The sequence below is a fragment of the Lissotriton vulgaris genome, chromosome 3_1 (assembly GCF_964263255.1).
Source record: "Lissotriton vulgaris chromosome 3_1, aLisVul1.2, whole genome shotgun sequence".
NCBI lineage: Eukaryota > Metazoa > Chordata > Amphibia > Caudata > Salamandridae > Lissotriton > Lissotriton vulgaris.
Window position 1 is genome coordinate 162,117,750 of NC_141689.1, and position 22,029 is coordinate 162,139,778.

Genomic DNA, 22,029 nt, shown 5'->3' on the forward strand with positions numbered 1-22,029 from the left:
GACAGGGCGGTAATATGGAGGGACTAAGAAGCCTCATTTTCAATTGGAAGCCAGCGTTTACCATAGTCGATGACGCCAGCCAATGAAAAATAGGGGCAGGGCTTCAACACCACTTCTAAAACATACCCCACTACAATATGCCTCTGAGTACAAGAGCAGTCCCACTCCGCCCATTGTCATTCTGTATGGGCTGATGATTGTAACATACAGAATGACAATGAGCCCATGGGCTGTTAAAGAATATGGTGGTCTCCTCCAGCCTTAGTCTAGAGCAGGCCCTTCTGTTAGGGTCCCATGGAAGAAATGTACAAAACAAATGTACAAAAATGCCCATACTGCTATGTGCCAGTTCATGAAAAGAAGCCGGAGAAAGAAGTTAAAAAGAAGAGGTTATATTTCTTTCACAGTCTCAACATTTCAGAGCTGAAGCATTTTGAATATTATATACAATGAAGCCATAGTTGCTGATTTTTTTATTGTATGCAACTTACCATTGACAAAGCCAAAAGTCATGGCTTGTTGTAGGTGTAACGTTACTTGCTGTGTTACATATCTGGATGCAATGACAGAAGCAGCAACATACCTGTCGGGGGCACACTAGGCTAAGCACGGATTTTTAGCTGAGGTTTTTTAAGCCACACCCTTAATTACATCGGGCATACCCTTTGGAGAGACCCCAAAGTTTGTTCATGCCGCTAAAAGCCCTGGAAACAACACCATGTCACAGTCACCTCACATCCTGTGCAGCATGCATGATTCGTGACTTCCATGTTTTCAGATTGCCTATGTGCAGTGAGTGGACCCACGCAAAACCAGCCAAGGACTGGATTTAGTGATTAAACTCAACATCAAAGTATCAAATCTAAGTGACAGACCATTTATGGTACGATTTATCTTCCTAACATTAAACATGGCCCAGAGCATTGCAACAAACACTGGGATTCTCCAATTCCAACCAAACAGATCAATAGTGAATAAAGTTCCCAAAAGACAGTATGAACAGCATCACAAGATGTATCAAGAGCAAAAGCTCTACGCTGCCCCATAACCAACACACTCACTAAAGCTTCTCCAAAACAAAGTCCTAGGAAAAAGAGGCATCTTGCACGCATGCAGGAACCCTATATTAGAGCTCCTCAATCAAGAGACAATATATGCCAGCAAAGTAATATCGTACAGAACGGTGCACAGTCTAAATATCAACTTTTAAATATCGGTCTACAGAAATGTCGAGTTGCAAATATCGTAGGGACAGAATATCGAAATCAAGAATATCGATGACCAGAATATCAACCTGAAGGTAAGAAATATTGTTTTTGTTAATATCTATGTCAGTAATATCGATAGCAAAAAAATCGATGTTACTAATATTGATATTTATATTAGTTTTATGTATTTTATATTTACGTGTTATATATTTGTTGTTAAATATTGTACTTGTTTTTAAATATATGTATACATTTTTTAGAAGTAATGTTTTTTTTAAGTAAATTTAATTTAATTATAGTAAATTAATTAATAATTTTTAGGAATTATTAATTATTTTTAATTAAATGTGTTTTAGTTCTGTAGTGGGTTGTGGGTTTATAGGGGAATAGGATGGGAAGTAATTATTTAATTGTTATGAAAAAATTATTTTTATTTATTTATTGGTATTGATAATACATTTATTGTTTATAAATTATTAATTGATAATTAATTTTTATTAATTGATTAATTGATAATGATATTAAGTGTATTAATTTGTTATTGGAGTGGGTTGTGAGTTTATAGGGGAATAGGGTGGGAAGTAATTTAATTCTGATTAATAAATTATTAATTTTATTTTTGTGTATTGATAATTAATTTATTTTTTATTATTTATTAATCAGATTTGTTTTAAATAATAATTTTTTTTTGGTATTAATAATGAATTTATTGTTCATTGATTATTACTTGGTAAATATATTTTATTAATTATTATTTCTTTGTATTTATCAAAAAATGTTAATTATTAATTGGTAATTACTTTTTAATAATTATTGTTTTTGGGTATTGAAAATTACTTTATTTTTTATATACATTGTTTGGGGTAAGTAATGTTTAATAATTATTAATTATTGGGATTTATCATTAATGTATTGATACATAATGAATGGTAATTATTTTTATTAAATATTTATTGGTATTGATAATTTATTGTTATTTAGTAATTAAAACATTATTTATTTAAAAAATATATTTTAATTATAAGTATGTTATTTTTAACCCCTATGCTATCCAGCACTTTTCCTACCTTTGCACTCACTGGAGTGGGAATAGTAATTTTTACCCCTCCGCTATCCAACACTTTCCCTACTGTTGCACTCTCTAGAGTGGGAATAGTAATATTTACCCCTATGCTATCCAACACTTACCCTACTGTTGCACTCACTGGAGTGGGAATAGTAATGTTTACCCCTACGCTATCCCACACTTTCCCTACTGTTGCACTCACTGGAGTTTGAATAGTAATTTTTACCTCTGAGCTATCCAACACTTTCCCTACTGGTGCAGTCACTGGATTGGGAATAGTAACTTTTACCCCTACGCTGTCCAACACTTTCCCTACTGTTGTACTCACTGGAGTGGGAATAGTAATTTTTACCCCTACGCTATCCCACACTTTCTCTACTGTTGTACTCACTGGAGTGGGAATAGTAATTTTAACTCCTACGCTATCCAACATTTAACCTACTGTTGCAATGTTTGGAGTTGGAATAGTAATGTTATTCCCTCCACTATCTAATATTTTTTGTATTATTTTAGATAATGTAATATACAATTAATTTAAAAAAAATTAAAACAAATGTTTATTTTTTTAATTTGTTACATATATTTATTTAAGTACATGTATATATTATATGTATATATTAAATGTATTTATAAATTATAAGTATAATTTATGAATTTGAAACATTTTTAAATATTTTTAATCATGTTTATTTTAATTATAAGTATTATTTACTTTATTTTACATTATTTCTTTAACTTAAAAAAACGATATTTTTAACGATATTTTTTTTCGATATATTTCTACTGACCATAATGTAGCTAGGATGTCGATATTCTTGACTTCGATATTCTTGCTGCGATATTTTTGAAGGTCGATATTTTGCCTACGATATTCTGCCAGTGATCCTTACAAAACATTTTATTTCTTAGCAGAAAATATATTGAAGTCCATAATCAAATCAGAGTGTGTTGTAATTTGTGTCTGCCAAAAGAACCCAAGACCATTACTCACAAACATACCTCAATACAGTTGGATTTTATGGTTGAACTCAGTAGTTCCATATGCAATCAGTCAGTCGATATTCCAATGCTCGAAACTAAATCGGTTATGCCAATCTCCCATATCGGAACCCTCCCCTCACCCCACTCCTTGCTTTAGAAGATACAGCGAGAGTGGAGTTCTTGATGGGCCTCTTCCATCTGCAACTTTGCAGACAAAGGCTCAGCTCATAATTAATGTGAGGAGGTGGTTGAATGACTAAGTGGAGGGATGGGTGGAATGGATGAATGGGTGAGTGAAAGGGTGAATGGATGAATGGGTGAGTGAAAGGGTAAAGGGATGGATAATGAGAGAAAGGATGGATGAGTGAGTGCAAGGATGGATGAGGGTAAATGGATGGATGGATGGGTGGAAGTGTAGATGGATGGGTAAAAGGATGGATGAATGAGTGAAAGGATGATTTGATAAGTGAAAGGCTGAATGGATGAATGAGTGAAACCGTGGATGTAAGGAAGGAGGAGTGAGTGAAAGACAGGGTAGATGGAAAAAAGGATGGATAGATGAGTGAAAGGGTGGAAGGATTAGAGAAAGGATGGACGGATGAGTGAAAGGATGATGGATGAGTGAAAGGATGGATGAGAGATAGGGTCAATGGATGGATTCATGAGTGGATGAGGAGATGGATGGGTGAGTGGTTGGGTAAAGGGTGGATGGAAGGGTGGATGGCTAAGTGAAAGGGGGATGGAGAGAGAAAGGGAAGATGGATGGAGGAGTGAAAGTGTGGATGGATGATTGACAGGATGGATGGACGAATGGGTGCATGGATGAGTGAAACGAAGGATGTAAAGGTGGATAAGTGAAAGAATGCATAGATGAGTGAAAAGGAGGGTGGAGAGCTGGAAAATAGGATGGATGAGTAAAATGGTGAATGGGTGGACGGCTGAGTGACTGGGTGGATGAGTAAGTGAAAGGATGGCTGGATGGGTGAAAGGTAAATGGTTGGATGAATGGGTGAATGGATGGCTGGAAGAGTGGATGGATGAGTGAAAGGATGGATTGGGTGAAAGGGTAGATGGATGGATAAGTGAAAGGGTGGATGGAGGGATGGATGAGTGAAATGGTGGATGGAAGGATAGATGATGGATAGGTTTGCAAAATTGTTGAATAGGTTTGGATATGGATGGGCACACAGATGGAAGGACAGAATGAATAGTGAAAGACTGAATGATGGATGAAAGAATGAATGGATGACAGAATGTAAATGTGAAATGGTGGATATCAGCGGGTTGATGGAAGACAGAATTGCTAGATCATTGGATAGGAGAGCTCTTCTGGGGAGGTTTGTAATTACTTACTTTGCTTTCTTGGAGACATAAGAACTTTAGTTTAAAGTGGGAGGTATTTTTCTGTATTTGCTGTGTGCTTATGTGTGGGATCTATACATCATGCATATGACATTTTGAGTGACACCCAACTGCTACTTGAATGTTACACTATGAATTTTAAATATTTACATGTTTTGTTTTAGGAGTAAGGTTTTAGGGAGAGCCTCATAGTGTCATGAGCTGTGCTTGAGATGTATATTGTGTTTGTAGCAATAGGCGAGGCGTCAAAAATAAACTAAGTAATAGTGTTTTGACAGTACCTTCTTTTATAAAGATACAGGGAAGAGCACCTTTGTGACTTCTGTCAGCCAGTGCAACTCTCTGCAAAGTCCCCATGAACAAAGTCTAATTCCATATTTTAAGTTCCCCTATCTGAAACACTCATAATGCGTTCCCTAATGTGGGTTCATCACTGCAATCCTACCTTTCATTCACCTATGCGTGCCACCTTACATCTCACAATGGCACTCAGATATGAGATGCTAGTAAAGTCTATCCGAGCAGATCATTCTGACTACTTCTCTCACTAAACATGACTGCTCGGACCATGAATTGTAAACAAAATATCATACTGGACAACCCAGTGCAGTAACCAAATCAATAAATTATTATCCTATGAAATACCATAAAAAGACCTGCACAGTTGCTCAAAGCTGCACGTATACTGAAAAACCGTGAGGTGTACGATTGTCTCAACCTAATATAAACATATTTTGACTTGTACTTAAGTGGTCGTCTGTTTACTTATATACTATTGCGCAACTTCCTCTGAAAGGTCTGTAAAACTTACCTCTTGTCCAAAAGTTTTCTCCTGAATTTTGACGATCTGACCTGAACTTTTGTCCTGAATTTTGACCCTTTGTCCTGAATTTTTAACTCACCCTCCTGTATTTGCAACCACGCCAGTTGGTCACCCTACTATTAAAGTGGTATGAGCCTTTCAGCCTCCACGTCTCACTACACAGGTTCAAGTACCAATCCCGTCAGTGGTTGTTCAGAGGGTTAAGGAAGTCTTAGAGATAATGCTGTGGTTCCCGCCGTGGGTGCTATGTATCCATGTGGCTCCAGCCGTGGGTGCTGTGTATCCCTGTGGTTCCAGCCGTGGGTGCTGTGTATCCCTGTGGTTCCAGCCGTGGGTGCTATGTATCCCTGTGATTCCAGCCGTGAAGGCTATATGTCCCCATTGTACCAGTCATGGGTTCTATATATCCTGTGGTTCCAGTTGTTGGCCTATGTATCTCTGTGGTCACAGTCGTTGGTGCTATGTATTGCTTTGGTTACAGACGTGCGTGCTATCTATTGCTGTGATTCTAGTCATGGGTGCTATGTATCGCTGTGGTTCCAGTAATGGGTGCTATGTAACCTTGTGGTTGCAGTCGTGGGTGCTATGTATTGCTGTGGTTCTAGTCGTGGGAGCTATGTATTGCTGTGGTTCCAGTTCTAGTCGTGGGACTGCTATACCTGTCATAAGTGGTATGTATTGATGTGATTCCAGTTGTGTATTCTATGTATCGCTGTGGTTCCACGTTGGATCCTGTGTATCACTGTTATACCAGTCGTGAGTGCTAAGCATTACTGTGGTTCCAGTCATGGGTGATATACATTGCTCTTGCTCCAACATGGGTGTTATGTATTGCTGTGGTTCCAGTTGTGGGTGCTGCGTATTGTTGTGGTCCCAGTCTTGGGCGCTATGCATTGATGTGGTACCAGTCGTGGGTGCTATGCATCGTGGCTCCATCTTGGGTCCTGTGTATCACTGTTTTACTAGTAGTGGGTGCTTTGTATTGTTATGGTTCCAATTTTGTTGCTATGTATTGCTGTGGTTCCAGTCGTGGGTGCTGTGTACTGCTGTGGTTCCAGTTGTGGGTGCCATGAATCACTGTGGTTTAAGTGGTGTGTCAAGTGGGTTTATGTCAGCAGCCCTCAACTCACAAACAAACCACCCAAATTAGACATGGAACCTCATGGTCAGTGATAGGATGCAAAGGAATGATAGATCTGACTGTAAAAATAGCTCTACCCCTCTCCCTCATGGCAGTGCACACGCTACTACCACAAGGACCCCTCCCCCTCATGGCAGTGTACGTGCTACTACCACCATGACCCCTCCCCCTCATGGCAATGAACGTGCTTCTACCACCATCACCTCTCTCCCTCATGGCAGTGCATGTGCTACTTCCACCATGGATGTGTAAATATTATGGTCTGCCAGCCTCGCCCTCGCCACCGTACCACGCATCCGAAGAGCCACCGCCGGAGGCAGATCCTTCTCCTACCTGGCGGCCAAGACATGGAACTCCCTCCCCATCCACCTCCGACTGACCCAGGACCACCTCGCCTTCAGGAGACTACTCAAAACCTGGCTGTTCGAGCAGTAGTGGACCCCCTCCCCAAGCGCCTTGAGACCCTTCTGAGTGAGTAGCGCGCTATACAAGTGTCTTGATTGATTGATTGGGGAGATGATTGATACCCAATTTGCACAATCTGACTCCTTGCCTACCTATGCCTTTTAAAGCATAATTTCCGTAACCAAAAACAGGAAGATATTTTTATTTAAAATCTAAAGCAGTTTTGCAAATCCTCTATTTCCACTCCATACCCCGATTGTTCTCTGCCAAGAAATTGTTCTTGTTGATGCTAGATCCACTTCCCACTAAAAAGGGAGCGGTGGTGTGAGGAATGGATATGACAGGCGCCCCCCTCGCCTAGGGGAGGGGCGCCCTTAGTAGCACCACGGGGCTGAGCCTCCTCTAGAGCCCCTGGATAAGGAAGGGGGTTGGCTGGCCGGGTTGACGTAGAAATGAAACTAGCAGGAAACAAAACTTAGCAGGCTATTTAAGGCTGTGCGATGAGGGGTTTCGTTCTCTTTGTCCCCTTCATGTACAGCCTGGATGGAAGAAGCGTCGTCGACCACCCACCCACCCGGCAGAAGAGTAAGGCGTTGCGGAGCGCTGACAGTTAACAGCAAAGACGGATGCACAACAATAGAGGTGCAGCCATTCCATGGACCCCAGGAGGGGGTAGATTCCACGTTTGCAGTGGGTCGGCGGGGAGGAGGGACTGACCTGCCGGTAGTCCTGGACTCTACTGCCCTAACACACGACGTATGGACTGAGAACAATCTTGGGGAGGTTGCCTGTGGGCAGGTACCCCGATGGGCCGGTGGGTTATGCGGTGCCCTTGATCTCAAGTAGTGCAACTATTGGCTGTAGCGCTTTGGGGCCTGCCGGCACAATGTGCGCAGCAGAATTGGACATTGGTGGCCGAGACGGCCAAGTTCAAATGTACGGCCAAGTTCTAGTGTACGGCCTAGTTAAAAGTTAAAGTGCAACTGTTGGCTGTAGCGCGTTGTGGCCTGCCGGCACAATGTGCGCAGCAGAGTAGGACATTGGTGGCTGAGACGGCCAAGTCAAATGTACGGCCAAGTTCTAGTGTATGGCCGAGTTAAAAAAGTTAAAGTGTAAAGTTCAAATATATGGCCATGTTATTTTAGTGTACGGCCGAGTTAAAGTTTAAATGTAATGTCGTACTTAATTTCCTTACTGCTGTTAACATGTTGATGCAGCTAAAGTGTGATGCTGTGAATAATTCTGATATATCTAAGAATGATACTTTACTTGGTAATGGTCTGTGGTTAATTCCTTGGCTTGATGTGAATAAAAGGCTACGCCATTGACAACCTACCTTGATTCTGAGAGTTCTTGGCCGTAGTGGGGGCTAAGGTGGCAGAATTTGGGGGAGGAGGGAATGTCACGTTGTGTGCTTACTAAGAGGAAAACAAAACGAATTAGGTAAGATTACTAACGTCATACTTTCAGGCAGGCGCCTCCATGCTCACCTGAACTGAGCCCCCCCCAAAATCAATACCATGAGGACAGAAATGGGATGCAGTACAGAGATGACAGGTCAGGGTCACAAATATGAGATTTCAAATCGACAACAATTCCTCAGTTTTTTTTTTACTTCCACAATCACAATATCAATTTATAAAACATCTTACTTCTACAAACACAATTTGAAAGTAGTTATAAACATTATTTTTCTAAGTTATGCAATATAGATTTCACTGTATTTGACTTCTTGACTTTGTTTCTTTACAATCGTTATAACAATCTCAGTGATCAAATCGAGATCGAATCCATCAGCAGCAGATTTAACTGTGCTCATGTTAGAGATATTCAAAAAGAAATCCCCGACACGTGTTTCTCTCCTGGCAGCCCACCACTGAGCTCTCCATAAGGCTGTATAGAGGGCACAGAGGAAGGCGACAGGAAATGATTTACTTGCCGTTGCTTCATTATTGGTTTAGGTGGCTTTATAATCCTCCATGGGTTTTTATTGTGGTTTGTGGCGTACAAGGGATATCGTCTTAAAGATAAGAAGAAAACTTGTGCATCGTGTGCAGACGTTTATGAATGAAATATTGTTTTTAAATGTCTGTCCTTGGGTCTGCCCTGTCTTGGCGCATAAAATCTACAGTAATTACTTATCTAATTGAAGTTACGCTACATTGTTAAAAATTGGGTTTCTGGCTGGCAGAGGTATGCACCCTACCCAAGCAGGAGGCACAATAAAAGCCAGGGTAAGTCACAAACACACCCTAAATTATCCTGTGCTCACTCCTTGGTAGCTTGGCACAGAGTAGTCAGGCAATGTGTAAAGTATTTATGCAACACTTCAAACATAAACACCACACAGAAAGATCCCACACCTGGGTACACAATTAGTACATATTCTAATGTACAAAACAAACCCTGAACAACAAAAATCCAGTAAGTAGAGCCGGAGTTATACATTTTTATAGAATAAACAGAGATATACTGCTTGAAAGCATAAAGCGCCAACCAGGGCTATCTGGTGGTTCTTGGCCAGGGAAATCCAAAAGTTAAGGCCAACCACAATTGAGCGCGGGTCGGATACAACGAACATCCATGGCCCATTGCAAAGTACTTTGGCTGCGCCATTGTCAAAGACAAGATGCAGGGTGCAGAGCGGCGATGTGTAGTCGTCAGTTTACACAGGTAGGCGATGTGTCGGTGATGATGTGTTAAGAATGGAGTTGATGCATAGTGCTGTGAGTGATGGATTCGAGTCGATCCTTGCAGCGGTTCCGAGGCCTCTGCGACACCGGCAATACATGGTTTCTGCTAGAGAAGCACTTAAACTGACTTACTAGGGCATAGGACTGTGTTGGCACCACTTGGCAGAGCAGAGTCAAGGTGCTGAGGCAGATGAGTTGGAAGTCTTTTATGTCCCTAAGACTTCAATCAGAAGGCAAGCCAGCAAGTCCTTGGATTCACTCTGGTTCTTGGTTCAAGTGACGTGGGTCCAGTACTTCTCATGCAGGCAAGCGGGGAAACAGGCAGCATGTCAATACAGCAAGAAAGCAGTTCTTCCAGAGCAGCAGTGTGGCAGACATTTAGCAGCATGGCAATCCTTCTTCCTGCCAGAGTATCCACAGGTCCAGAGGTGTACTGAAGTGGTATGGTCAGAAGACCAGTTCTTATACCCACTGGTGCCTTTGAAGTAGGGGGGACTTGAAAGAAGTGTTTTTGCAGTGCACAGATGTCCTCCCTTACTTTCCTGTCTCCAGACTTACTACGTGGAGGTATGCAGCCCTTTGTGTGGGGACAGGGCACAGCCTATTCAGGTGTGTACGTCTGAGGCTGTGACCAGACCCTCCCTCCCATTCTCCAAGGATGGCCAATTAAGTCACACCTAAGCTCCCATTGTGTGTGGCTGTCGAGAGCGAAGGCACAAAGCTCATCTGTCACCCTACCCAGACATGTACTGAAGACAAACAGGGGAAGGGTAGAAAAATGCCATCTTTCCAAAAGTGCCATTTTAAAAATTGTAATTATGAATTCAACTTTACCATTAAAGAGGATTTATGATTACAATTCCACAGGTACTAAACATGACAGCTCTACCTCCTTTCAATTTGGAATTACAGCTTATTAGCGGTAAGAAGGAATCCCCAATGGTAATCAATGGGAGGGGTAGGGTTCACTGTACTGAAAAACAAATTTGGGAGTTTTTCACTACCAAGACATGTAAAAGGTAGATGTACCTTTCCTATCTTTTAATTACACTGCACCCTGCCCTAAGGGCTACCTAGGGCCTACCTTAGGTGCAACCTATATGTAATAAACGGGAGTTTAAGGCTTGGGATGGGTTTTTAAATGCCAAGTCGACACTGCTTAAACTGTGTTAACTGCACACACAGGATGTGCAACAGTAGGCCTGAGACATGTTTAAAGGGCTACTTAAGAGGGTGGCAAAATCAGTGCTACAGGGCCACACGTAGCTTTTACTTTACAGGCCCTGGACACAGGTAGTGCACTTTACCATGGACTTAAAGGTAAGTTAAAAATGCCTGTTGTGAATATGTAAATCAAACTATGTTTAGGTGAGTGGACACTAGCACTTTAGCACTAGTTGGCAGTGGTAAAGTGCACAGAGTCCTAAGGTCTACAAAAACGAATTCAGCAGAAACGGGAGGAGGAAAGCAAAAAGTATGGTGTGACCCGGCAGAAAGGGCCATTTTCAACACACATTTATCACGGTATTATATCAAGTAAAACATGATAATGGCCACAGTAAATAGAAAGTATCCTCTCACCAGCACAGGTAGGCATCACTATTTTAGATGCTGTGTTTACATGTGATGTCTGTTGTATTTTCATTGAGGTTAAGTTGATATAATCAGCTTGCCTGCCAAGTGAGGGAAAATGGCATCTGGCAATTACATCAACTGGCTGTATCCTTTCAAGGTCCGTTACCCCACAGCCCCATGGGAACATTGAAGCCATTGATTGAGATGAGTTCTGCAGAGTAGTCGCGTTGTATCCACTAGAAATGCAGTTAGGACCTCAGTCAGGGGTCTAACACAGGCCCCCGCAGCCTCTGCGGTGCGGTGTGGGCCCCAAGCTCCAGGGTGCCCCCTCAGCACAGCACTCTGGCCGGAGAGCTTTTGATTGAGCCCGGGGGGCCCCCTCCATGTACCTTGCTGGGAGGCCCCCTCAAGTTTCGTTACGCCAGTGACCTCAGTTGGCAAACTAGAACTCAGTGGAGTTGTTTCTAGGGCGCCATTGTTAGGAGCATTGGCTGCCATCTTGATTTTTTCTCAGCATGATTTTCTCATCCTGCTGAACATGGTCTAAGGCTACAGTACATGACTGCACTCTTATGCCTCTTCTGTTCTCAAGTCTTCTGTATTAGCAGACCTTCGTCGTGACAGTCTTCTTATTATACACCATCAAAAGAGAGCATACATAATCTGTCTACCACTGGGTGTGATCCTGCGATCCTGGCAGGAGACCTCTGCCCCCCCCCGCAGTAAATGCCTCTATTTTTATTTTAGGAGTTTTATATAGCACAGGCACGACCCAAGGGGTATCAGAGTGCTTTAAAGCGACGTAAATAACAGTCTTGAGTAGTTAACAGTACAGCAGCAATAAGAGATACTAGATAGAATCCAATTCAGTATCGTGAGGTGAAGGCTTCCGTTCACTCAGAGTGCAGGAGTTGTATTCGCCATTGGTGGCTTTTGATGCCCGATGTCTGTGATCCAAGATCAGTCAGATGTTAATGGATTCCACACTAGACAATTGGAGTCATTTACCATTAGGGGCCAGTATGCTGTTGGCCATCTGGATGACCAAATACGCCTTTAGCACTTGACCCACAGGATAGCCAAGGAGCCCTCAAGAGGATGGTGCGGAACAGAACGTCAGAACACAGTAAGACACAGTAATATCACTCAGTAGGAACATCCACCTCAGTTAGTGCTTTACATTGTAGAAAGAAAACTATTTAAATACACATAAAAATGTTTTTAAAAAATAGCACATAAATCCGTAACATTCTGGGCCCTTCCTAGCAAGAGGTCCAAACCTTAGTACAACGCCTAGGTGGTAAGTACTTGTTTTCATACAGTGTTGTGTCTGTGTCATTGATTTTCAGTGGTGCTTAAGAAACGGCGTGCCCAATCCTCAATTCAATCCATGGACCAAACAGGCAAAAGTGCAAAACAGCGTTCTTATCAGACACAGTTCATGGTCACTCAGACTAGTTGACTTCAAAGGCCTCAAGATAAATCCAGGGTAACTGGTCTTTAACACAGGAAACGTTCAGGCCTGACCCCGTGGTCACCAACCAAAATTGGCCTGAAGATTCCACCTGGGCTTGGTCATGCTGAGAGGCACTTAGAGGGTGTGGGAGGTGAAGCATTTCTTGGATGGCACAGTTCATAGTCTTTAATGTCAGGGGACTATATAATTCCACCGCCCCTCCTCAGGAATTCAATGTTTTTCTTTATTTAATTAAAAATTTTAAATCTCAGGAACGACTGGTCATTTTTTGCTTTTGTGCCCACATCTCCATGTGATGCGATCGCTGTGCAACGGATTTAAAGGTTACAGAGCGGGTTACACATTCTGATATCCTTGCAAACATTGACTGATCATTATCTTGGTTTGCAGCATTGGAAACAGAGAAGCCTCACTGAGCTGCCCCTCTGACTGTCTCCAGGCCAAGAGATGGAACCAAGGGGACAACCAAGGTTCTAAGTAGGCTGCCTGGGCCCAAAAAAGAGATTTCCCTGTGGTGCTGATGGGGCAGAAACATCTCACCAAAGCAGGCGCTATAGGTAACGAATCTCTCTCTGGGCTCCAGTCAATACAGACAATTAGAGGCTTCTTCCTGCACAGCAGCTGGGCAGCCTTCTCTCCCTGGAGGACTGGACCTCACAGAAGCTTCCAATGTTCCTCAGGAAGCTGAGCTAATGAACTCCTTCTCTCAGGCAGGCTCTGTTTGCAGGGGGCACTCAAGCAACTCCTTTCAACTGGAATTTTGATCCAGACTTACTCGGCAGTCTAGTCAGAGGATGCGGGCTGGAGCCTTTAGCCCTGGAGCTCAGTCGCTCCTCGAGTGTACTGGTGCCCAGCCCCTTCCTTTGTCATGGGGGTTCCTAGAGTAAAGTACTGCTCAAGCTATCCAGTATTCACCCCCAGAGCTGACCAATCAGTTCACAGCCATGGGTCAAATTGTAGGAGGGCTCTTCCTATCAAGGATAGCTACTGTATGATAAGCTCATGCAAGAGCCATGGACAAAAGGAGTCCTCCTGGGTTGGTTGCAGACAGTTCAGAAAGGGATGTGTCTTGGGGCACAGACAGCGCAACAAATGCTTTGTGAAGCAGATAAGGCAGGAAGAGGGGCAGAGGTGAGGTGAGGAGGCCAGCCTTGTGCAGCGCTCTTGACTCTTTGAAGTTGCCGTAGACATGCAGGGAAGCCAAAATGGATGCACGCAGGCTTCACACTCATTCCGAGCATTGCCGATGGTCTTCATACACTTTTCGCTCCCAACGCACACAGATGAGTGTAAAGGCCCATGGTTATGAGACTAGTAGAAACCTTTACTTAGAGATGGTCAGTAGGCAAATCCCCATGATTGAGACTGGTAAAAAGGCCTGTCCCTTCCACCACAAAGTCCACTACTACAAACACCAGTCCCAGGAGGTCAGGCCTTATTGGACAGCTGTCAATTTCTGCAAGAGCGGGCCCTGGGGTGCCTGGACTGGACTCAGGCCCTGAGAATGGGCCTCAGTTCATGTAAAAGTCCAGGCCTTAAGAGATGGAGAAATCCCTGTTGCTAGGAGCGTGCAGGATCTCATGTTGTCTCTCAGTATATTCACAAGGCCAGATTCACACTTCCACTCCATGATCACCACCTATATGAAACCCAGAGTCCCCTTCGGTGCCTACAAAGTGTTCAAAAGGCTAGAAAACCACAGCTCCTCTGATCGATACAACACCCCGCTTGTGAAGCTGGCACCCCACTTGTGAAGCTGGCACCCCGCTTGTGAAGCTGACACCCCACTTGTGAAGCTGGCACACATTCATCAGGTTAAATGAGTATCTTTGCCCCCCAATATATGCATTGTATTCATTGGATCTACTACATGTTTTGAAATTCCATGAATGTACTTTGCAGTAAGTTATGCTTGAATTTTTATGCTTGCGCAAATACATAAGCTGGAGTAGCTCATTTAACACTGATGTTTTGTATCGAGCTGTTGAATTGTAATTTTCTTTTACTTCCTCTAGATTTATTACCAAGAGGGACAAGCCTCTGTGTGCCCCACCTAGCCAGAGATGGGTACATAAACTGATCAACCAACTAAAAAACCGTGCCCATGAGGTGAATAATGTGGTAAGCAGATTTTGGTTACACCTCATAGTTAAAGTTTTATTTTCTGCAATGCTGCAACTATCTATCCAATCCAGGAACTAGCTCCAAGTGTGCACTTTCTGTGCGACTTTCCCTTCCTAGTCTCATTGTGCAGGCTGCTGTGGCCCCCCGGAAGTTGTCCTTTGACTTCCTGCAAGACACAAGGTTAAGTTTACGTCTGCGTGATGCATCATCGGATTCCTCCACTGCGCATGACTCACATGCTAGGATCTGCAACCTCATGTTTCTGTACTCTTTCTGTACCCCAGTGGGGTAAGTGTGGGACGAGTCCTTCAAGCCACACCATAAAACACCTTTACCCTGTGCATCGTAGACATTGCAAACCTCTTTATCAGTCGCGGCTGCTGCCAATATACAGTGGCTGGTTTGGGGGATTAATAAGGCATTTTAGAAAACACTTACCTGATGCTGCTCTCCTGCTCCCGGCAGTCCCGGTGACACCATCCCAAACTCCCCATCCCTCCAGATACTGCTCTCATGCTATTACCAAGCATGAGATCATCATCAGGATTGGCCTGAGTGGGCTGGTTTGATCCTCGCTCAGGCACAGGGAGTCTTGTGCCATTTCTCCACCAGGCTGTGGAACACAGCTGGGTTGGAGAAACCTAAGTGTGTATGTCGGTTTGGCCGGCCTAAGACGGCTGGCCAAACCGACATGCGCACTTACAGTGCCCACCACTACTCCTCCCTGCCATGGCCAGGCCTGCCCCTCCCTACACAGGCAATGGCTCACAGGCTTAGCTAGTCACTTTAAAATAAAATGATAATAAAACTGGTTTATCATTATTTTATTGTTCAACTACTGACTTTGAGCATTAGTGCGATGTCTCCATTACGTAGGAGCCACACCTGCCCTTAACATTTCTGCAGTCAGGAAAATCAGTTTTTCCACCAATAAGCTATAGTGCTGCTACTTCGATCACAGACATGTCGGTTTCGCGTTTACGCACCACCAAACTTTATGGCCTACGTGTGCTGTACTCATAATGTAACAACATCAAAGCATTATACCCTTTTCACTAGTCATTACTGCCACTTGATGGGCTGGCCTTCAGGGGCTTGGATTTTATTTGTAAACTGAGAGTTTTTTTCACAAATGTTACACATAGTAGCAGATAGGTCCATTAGACTGCTTGCAGTGCAATGGTTACATAAAGTAGTGGTGGAGAGATTTGCCATGGTTGGAACAATACACCTGACGACATAGTCATCCTAAAATACGCACCTTCACGCGTAGGAATTGCGATTCTCAAATTTACATGACTAGAGAATCTGGATTTCATTAAAGACTCGGAGGCTGACATTATGCATACAACTTTAATGCAGATCCCAGCAGCCGCATCACAATAGAAAGTTCCAAATAGAACAAAGGCAACAGCTAAAAGCCATGAGCCAACAACACACAGCCTCTTTTAAATGAGGACAAGAAGATAAAGTTCAAAGTTCAAATGTTGAAGTAGAGAAGAATCAAACTTCGGAACAAGGAGATCGCATAACTTGAAACTTGACTGGAGAAGGTCCAAAAGAAGAAGTCAGACAGGACGTAGACTTGAAAAAGGCGCATTCCAGATCAGGCGTTATCTGAAAAGATAAAACAAATAGGCTAAATGATCTCAAGAGACATGAGAAAGAACAAATTCAAGGGTCATAAATCAAAGTAACATTACATTACAATAGAATATACAAAGTAACATTAGATTATAGCAATAATAATTTGAATGCCTCAATTGAATGCCTCCTAAGGAGGGAGGGAGGGATAATGTCAGCCTCCGAGTCTTTAATGAAATCCAGATTCTCTAGTCATGTAAATATGAGAATCGCAATTTCATCACAAGACCGGAGGCTACATTATGCATGTTGGAAGCTTCCCAAAACAGCATCAGACATGTGTTGGATGGGTTTACAGTAATGACGAGCGAAGGTACCTGCATTGGACTAATCAGCAGCTTTCAAAATATCATCCAATTTACCTCCAGACCAAAGAGATTTGCTAGCCATAGCACCTCTTAGGGAATGAGCTTGAAAAATTGACAAATCAACTCCGGCTAGTTTCATAGCGATTTTAATCCATCTAGCAATAGAAGGGGAACTAATACCCTTATGAGGTTTAACAAAAGAGATAAGTAGTTGATTAACGCCAACTGGACGGAGACCGGACATTCTAAGGTCATATTCTTTCATGCACTCGACAACACAGAGTTTAGGATGAAGATCAAATCGTGGATAAAATATGGAGTCAGACATGGTTTTAGTACGACTATGAATCTCAAATTTAACGCCAAAAACATTGTAAGAACGATAGGAAATATCCAGAGAACGGATATCTGAGGATCTTCTGCAGGAAACTAGGCATAAAAGGGTAGCGAGTTTAATAGAAAGATACTTCCTATTGAGGAGAGAATTAGAAGGCCAATTACTAAAGAGACGAAGAATCAAATTAACATCCCAAAGTATGTCATACTTGGGTCTAGGGGGTCTTTTGAGACGAATACTCTTCATAACCCTACAAATGATAACATTTTTTCCAATGGTTTTGCCATTAACGAGGGTATGTCCCGCGGAAATTGCCGACCTAAAGCAATTAATGGATCTATAACTAAGTCCTCTTTCAAATTGTTCGACTAGAAAATTGGTGACGTCAACAATAGGAGCCTCCAAGGGATCCAGGTTCCTTTCCATGCACCAACAAACCCAAAGTTTCCAGATTCTATTGTATCTGTAATGTGTGCCTGGGGCCCAAGACTCCTTGAGGAGAACTGAAGCCGTGTCCGAAAGTCCTGAGATCTCGTTAGATCTCCTGACACTTTCCAAGCAAGAAGGGACAAAGTCTGATTGAGAATAAGGGGATGAATTCGACCGTCTGAATCTGTGAGAAGATCTTCCAGAGACGGGATTAAGAAAGGAATGCTGCAAGTTAGTTCCAGAGCAGTCGGAAACCAAGCTTGGGAGGGCCAGAAGGGAGTTATCAATGTGAGGAGACATTGTTCTTGTCTCACCTTCTGGAGGACTCTCTGAATCATCGCAAAGGGGGGGAAAGGCATATCCTCGAACATCCTTCCAGGACTGGAGGAAAGAGTTGAATGCTCGAGCACCCGGGTCGGGCATCCAGCTGAAATAATCCGGAAGTTGGGAGGTGAGTCTGCTTGCAAAGAGATCCACCTCGAGAGGACCCCAAATGTGGTTCAAGGTCCTGAAGACAAGAGGGTTCAGCTTCCAATCGCTGAAATCTACAAGGAACCTGGAGTTCCAATCCACGGATGAGTTGGCAGCGCCCGGAAGGTATTCTGCTTTTAGAGCAATCTTGTGCCCCAGACAAAACATCCAAAGTTTCTTCGCTAGATCCGAGAGATCCGCAGATCTCGTGCCTCCTAGACGATTGATATAAGCCACTGCCGACATGTTGTCCATTTTCAACAGGACAGACCTTCCTTGAAGCGAATCCTTGAAGCTCATAAGAGCATAAAGTCCGGCCGTCAGCTCCAGATAGTTTATGTGACGGAGAGATTCCTCTTGGGACCAAAGTCCTCCAGTGTTTAAATCCGAGAGGCAAGCACCCCAGCCGTGAAGGCTGGCGTCCGATTCCAGTACAAATTCCGGGGAAGAGCCAAAAATGGCTTTGCCGTTCCAAGCCTCCAGATTGTCTAGCCACCAAGTTAACTCTGAACGAGAGTCTGAGTCCAGAGAAATCTGATCTCCGTACCAAAGCCCTGATCTCAGGGCTCTCGCCTTGACTCTCTGAAGAGCCCGATAATTGAGTGGCCCTGGAAAAAGCGCTTGAATTGAAGACGAAAGGAGACCTAGTAACCTGGCTAAGTCCCTGAGGGAGAGGGACTGTCTGCCAAGAGCATGTTTTATTTGCTTCTTTATCTTTAAGATTTTCTTCGAAGGAAGAAGGAGGAGACAACGGGTGGTATCGACTGTGAAGCCCAGAAACTCCAGTGATTTTGAGGGAGTCAAGTGAGACTTCTCCTTGTTTATGATGAAACCTAGACTTTCTATGAGTTTCATCGTAAAATCCAGGTCTCGAATTAGGTGCGACTTTTCTTGTGCCATAATTAGAATATCGTCTAGGTAGATAATTAGATGAACACCCCTTTATCTTAGGTGGGAAACAACGGCTCTCATCACTTTCGTGAAGCACCAAGGTGCGGAAGAGAGACCAAATGGTAGAGCTTGAAATTGGTACAATCGACCTTTCCAAAGAAATTGGAGAAAAGGTTGATGAACTTTGGCCATGGGGATAGTAAAATAGGCCTCCTTGAGGTCTAGTTTGGCCAACCAGTCCCCTTCTAGGAGAAGATCTCTCAGGAGGTGAATACCCTCCATCTTGAAATGCCTGTAGGAAATGAATCGGTTTACTTGGCGAAGGTTTATAACCGGCCTCCAACCCTTGTCTTTCTTTTTGACCAAAAAAAGGTTGCTCACAAAACCTATGAGATCCATAGGGACCTCCAAGATTGCACCTTTTTGAATCATAGAAGAGATTTCCTCTTCTATTATGGCTTGTTGATCCTGAGACATTGGAATACATTTTGGGAGAGAAAGGTGAGTAGGTTCTTGATCGAAATCTATCGTAAAACCCCTTACAGTGCTTAGAACCCAAGGATCCTGAGTGATGGATTCCCAATTTTTTACGAAATACTTCAGTCTTCTGCCCACCTTTGAGGGGAAAGAAAGGGAAGGTAGAGGGGAAGCACTCACCTGAGGGGTTGGTTTGGGTGTTTGACCCACGTGTTCTGAATCCTGCTGTACTCATAATGTAACAACATCAAAGCATTATACCCTTTTCACTAGTCATTACTGCCACTTGATGGGCTGGCCTTCAGGGGCTTGGATTTTATTTGTAAACTGAGAGTTTTTTCCACAAATGTTGCACATAGTAGCAGATAGGTCCATTAGACTGCTTGCAGTGCAATGGTTACATAAAGAAGTAGTGGAGAGATTTGCCATGGTTGGGACAGTACACCTGACAACATATTCATCCTAAAATACGCACATTCATGCGTAGGAATCAGAATGATCTGTCCAGGCTCACCCAATGGTTGTTCAGGTACCAAATCTAGGTTTGGACTCCAAGTCTCCAGGGTGTAAAGTCAACAGTTTTACCACCTGACCAAACCTCTTCCCCTGAAAAGTCAGACAAGGAGACCTGATTTCAGGATTACCCTCTTATATGAGCAGATTGTGGTGACCTCAAATAAAAACATAATACACTCACTTCTATTGGGTAATTTTCTTTTAAGCATTAGCAGACTTCCAAACATACCTGCATTTTTTTCTGGTATTAGAAAACTTGATAAGATGCACCTCCTTTAATTCAAGTCACATTTATCAAAATGTGTCTTGTGATAAACCTTGTGGGAATTGTTATTGTTTGGGCAACGTCCTTTCCTGAATGTTTTTTAGCTTGATTCCCATAAAACACTTTGGAGCCTATACAATTCATTAGATTTTTTATATTGGAGTGAGGGTAAATTATTTGTAAGAAAGTCTCCTAAAACTATTGGTAAATATAAATGTAATATTATGCAAAAAGACCCTTTTAAGAATAAAGTTGCAAGTGGAATTGACTTTGGGTTGCAGAGGAAGACCTATACAATAGTTAGGCTATCCTTTGCAATGCATATTTCTGCAAGAAGACCTTGAGTGTTCTCTCTAGTGCCATGGTGAGTTGATTTAGACGCAGGATAAACATAGTGTCAGTTTAGACTACCATCTCTCAAGGTGTCTACATATTTATTTGTGTTAATTAAAGGACTGAAAATATGAGGATCAGGGCCATGTCAGAGTAAATGTCTGGCTAATAGCAGTCTGAAACCAAATATAAAATAATAACTTTTATTTTAAAGCAATCAATCAAGATGTTTTTATCTATGATGAAAGAACTTATTGATTTTGTTAGACCTGAGATCCTTGGTGTGGCACTCCCACAAACCTTTTGCCTTCATTCTTCCTATTTTGCTGAATTATTTTTTGTTTGCTTTATGACTCTGTGCATTTTAACACTGCCATCAAGTGCTACACTGATTGTGCTCTTTCCTTAATATCTAGTAGAATTGACTTACACCATATTTGCACATTTAATTTACTTTTAAGTCCCTAGTAAAAAATGTACTGCATGTACCCAGGGCTTATAAATGCAATGCTTCTAGTGGGCCTCCAGCACTCATTCTGCCACCCAATAAAGTAGTCTTGTAAAAATATGTCTCAGGCCTGCCACTGCAGCCTGTAGTGCAGTTTTAAACTGCCAATTCAACCTGGCAAAATACACCTTTTGACAAGCATTAATATTTTCTTTTTTAATACATATAACTTACTGCTAAGGTGGGACCTAAAGGTTCAGAGGGCAGTGTGAGAAATTGAGTTGTTGGTTAACTGGAGTGTTAGCTGAGGTCAAGCAAGAACTACAATACCTGGCAAGGTGAACCACAAAAAAACACTTAAATAACCTCTGCTTAACTCTGGTTAGCTTGGTACACAAATTAGTCAGGCTTAACTGAGAGGCAATGTGTAAAGTAGGGAGCCTCGTCATAAAAGAGCCGTTGGACGAAGTCACAGTGAAGATTTCTACGCTTGGACGTAGTCACTATTATGGAAGTTGAAAATCTCCAGCGGGAGGATGGAGGAGACTGTAGTCGACAAGAGTTCCACAAGGCCGTATACACCTTTGACAAAAATCTGAAACAGGACCACTAAACAAAATTTGCTGCTGTGGAGAATACCATAATGGAAGTGGCTGCGAAGTCAGGCCGGCCGGCGATGCACATTGTGTGGACTGAACAGCAGGTTGGGCCCAGTTTTCCCTCGGTTCTCAGACAAGTTTTTAGCCAAAAATAATCTAAGTCCCAAGTTTTGGATTTAGGCTATCTGGGCACATTTAGTACCACCACAAAGAGTCTAGGACAGGAGGGGCACCTCTTGGGACGTTAGTTCTCACTCAAGCTAGATGGTGGGAGCCTGTTATGTCCCTGTGGCTCTGAACTAGAGTCCAGCAAACTAGCTCTTGGAATCGCTCTGGCAGTCCTGGGTTCAAGTGAGTTCCTTGATTACACCAGTAAGACACAAAGTGGTTCTGTGAGGGACAGTAAATTGAGTGATTTTAATGTGCTGAATGTATATGACCTGATTTTGTGAGAGG

The 22,029-nt window shown here is 42.8% G+C and overlaps 1 protein-coding gene across 1 annotated transcript in view; it reads left to right on the forward strand.

Moving 5' to 3' along the window:
* Nucleotides 1-22,029, forward strand: part of LOC147726153 (C-C motif chemokine 19-like) — a 39,550-nt gene that overhangs the window by 12,365 nt on the left and 5,156 nt on the right. Inside the window, exon 3 of the mRNA XM_086960259.1 lies at nt 14,747-14,852. Within this exon, the coding sequence (XP_086816385.1) occupies nt 14,747-14,852 (106 nt within the window). The remainder of the gene's footprint in view (nt 1-14,746; nt 14,853-22,029) is intronic.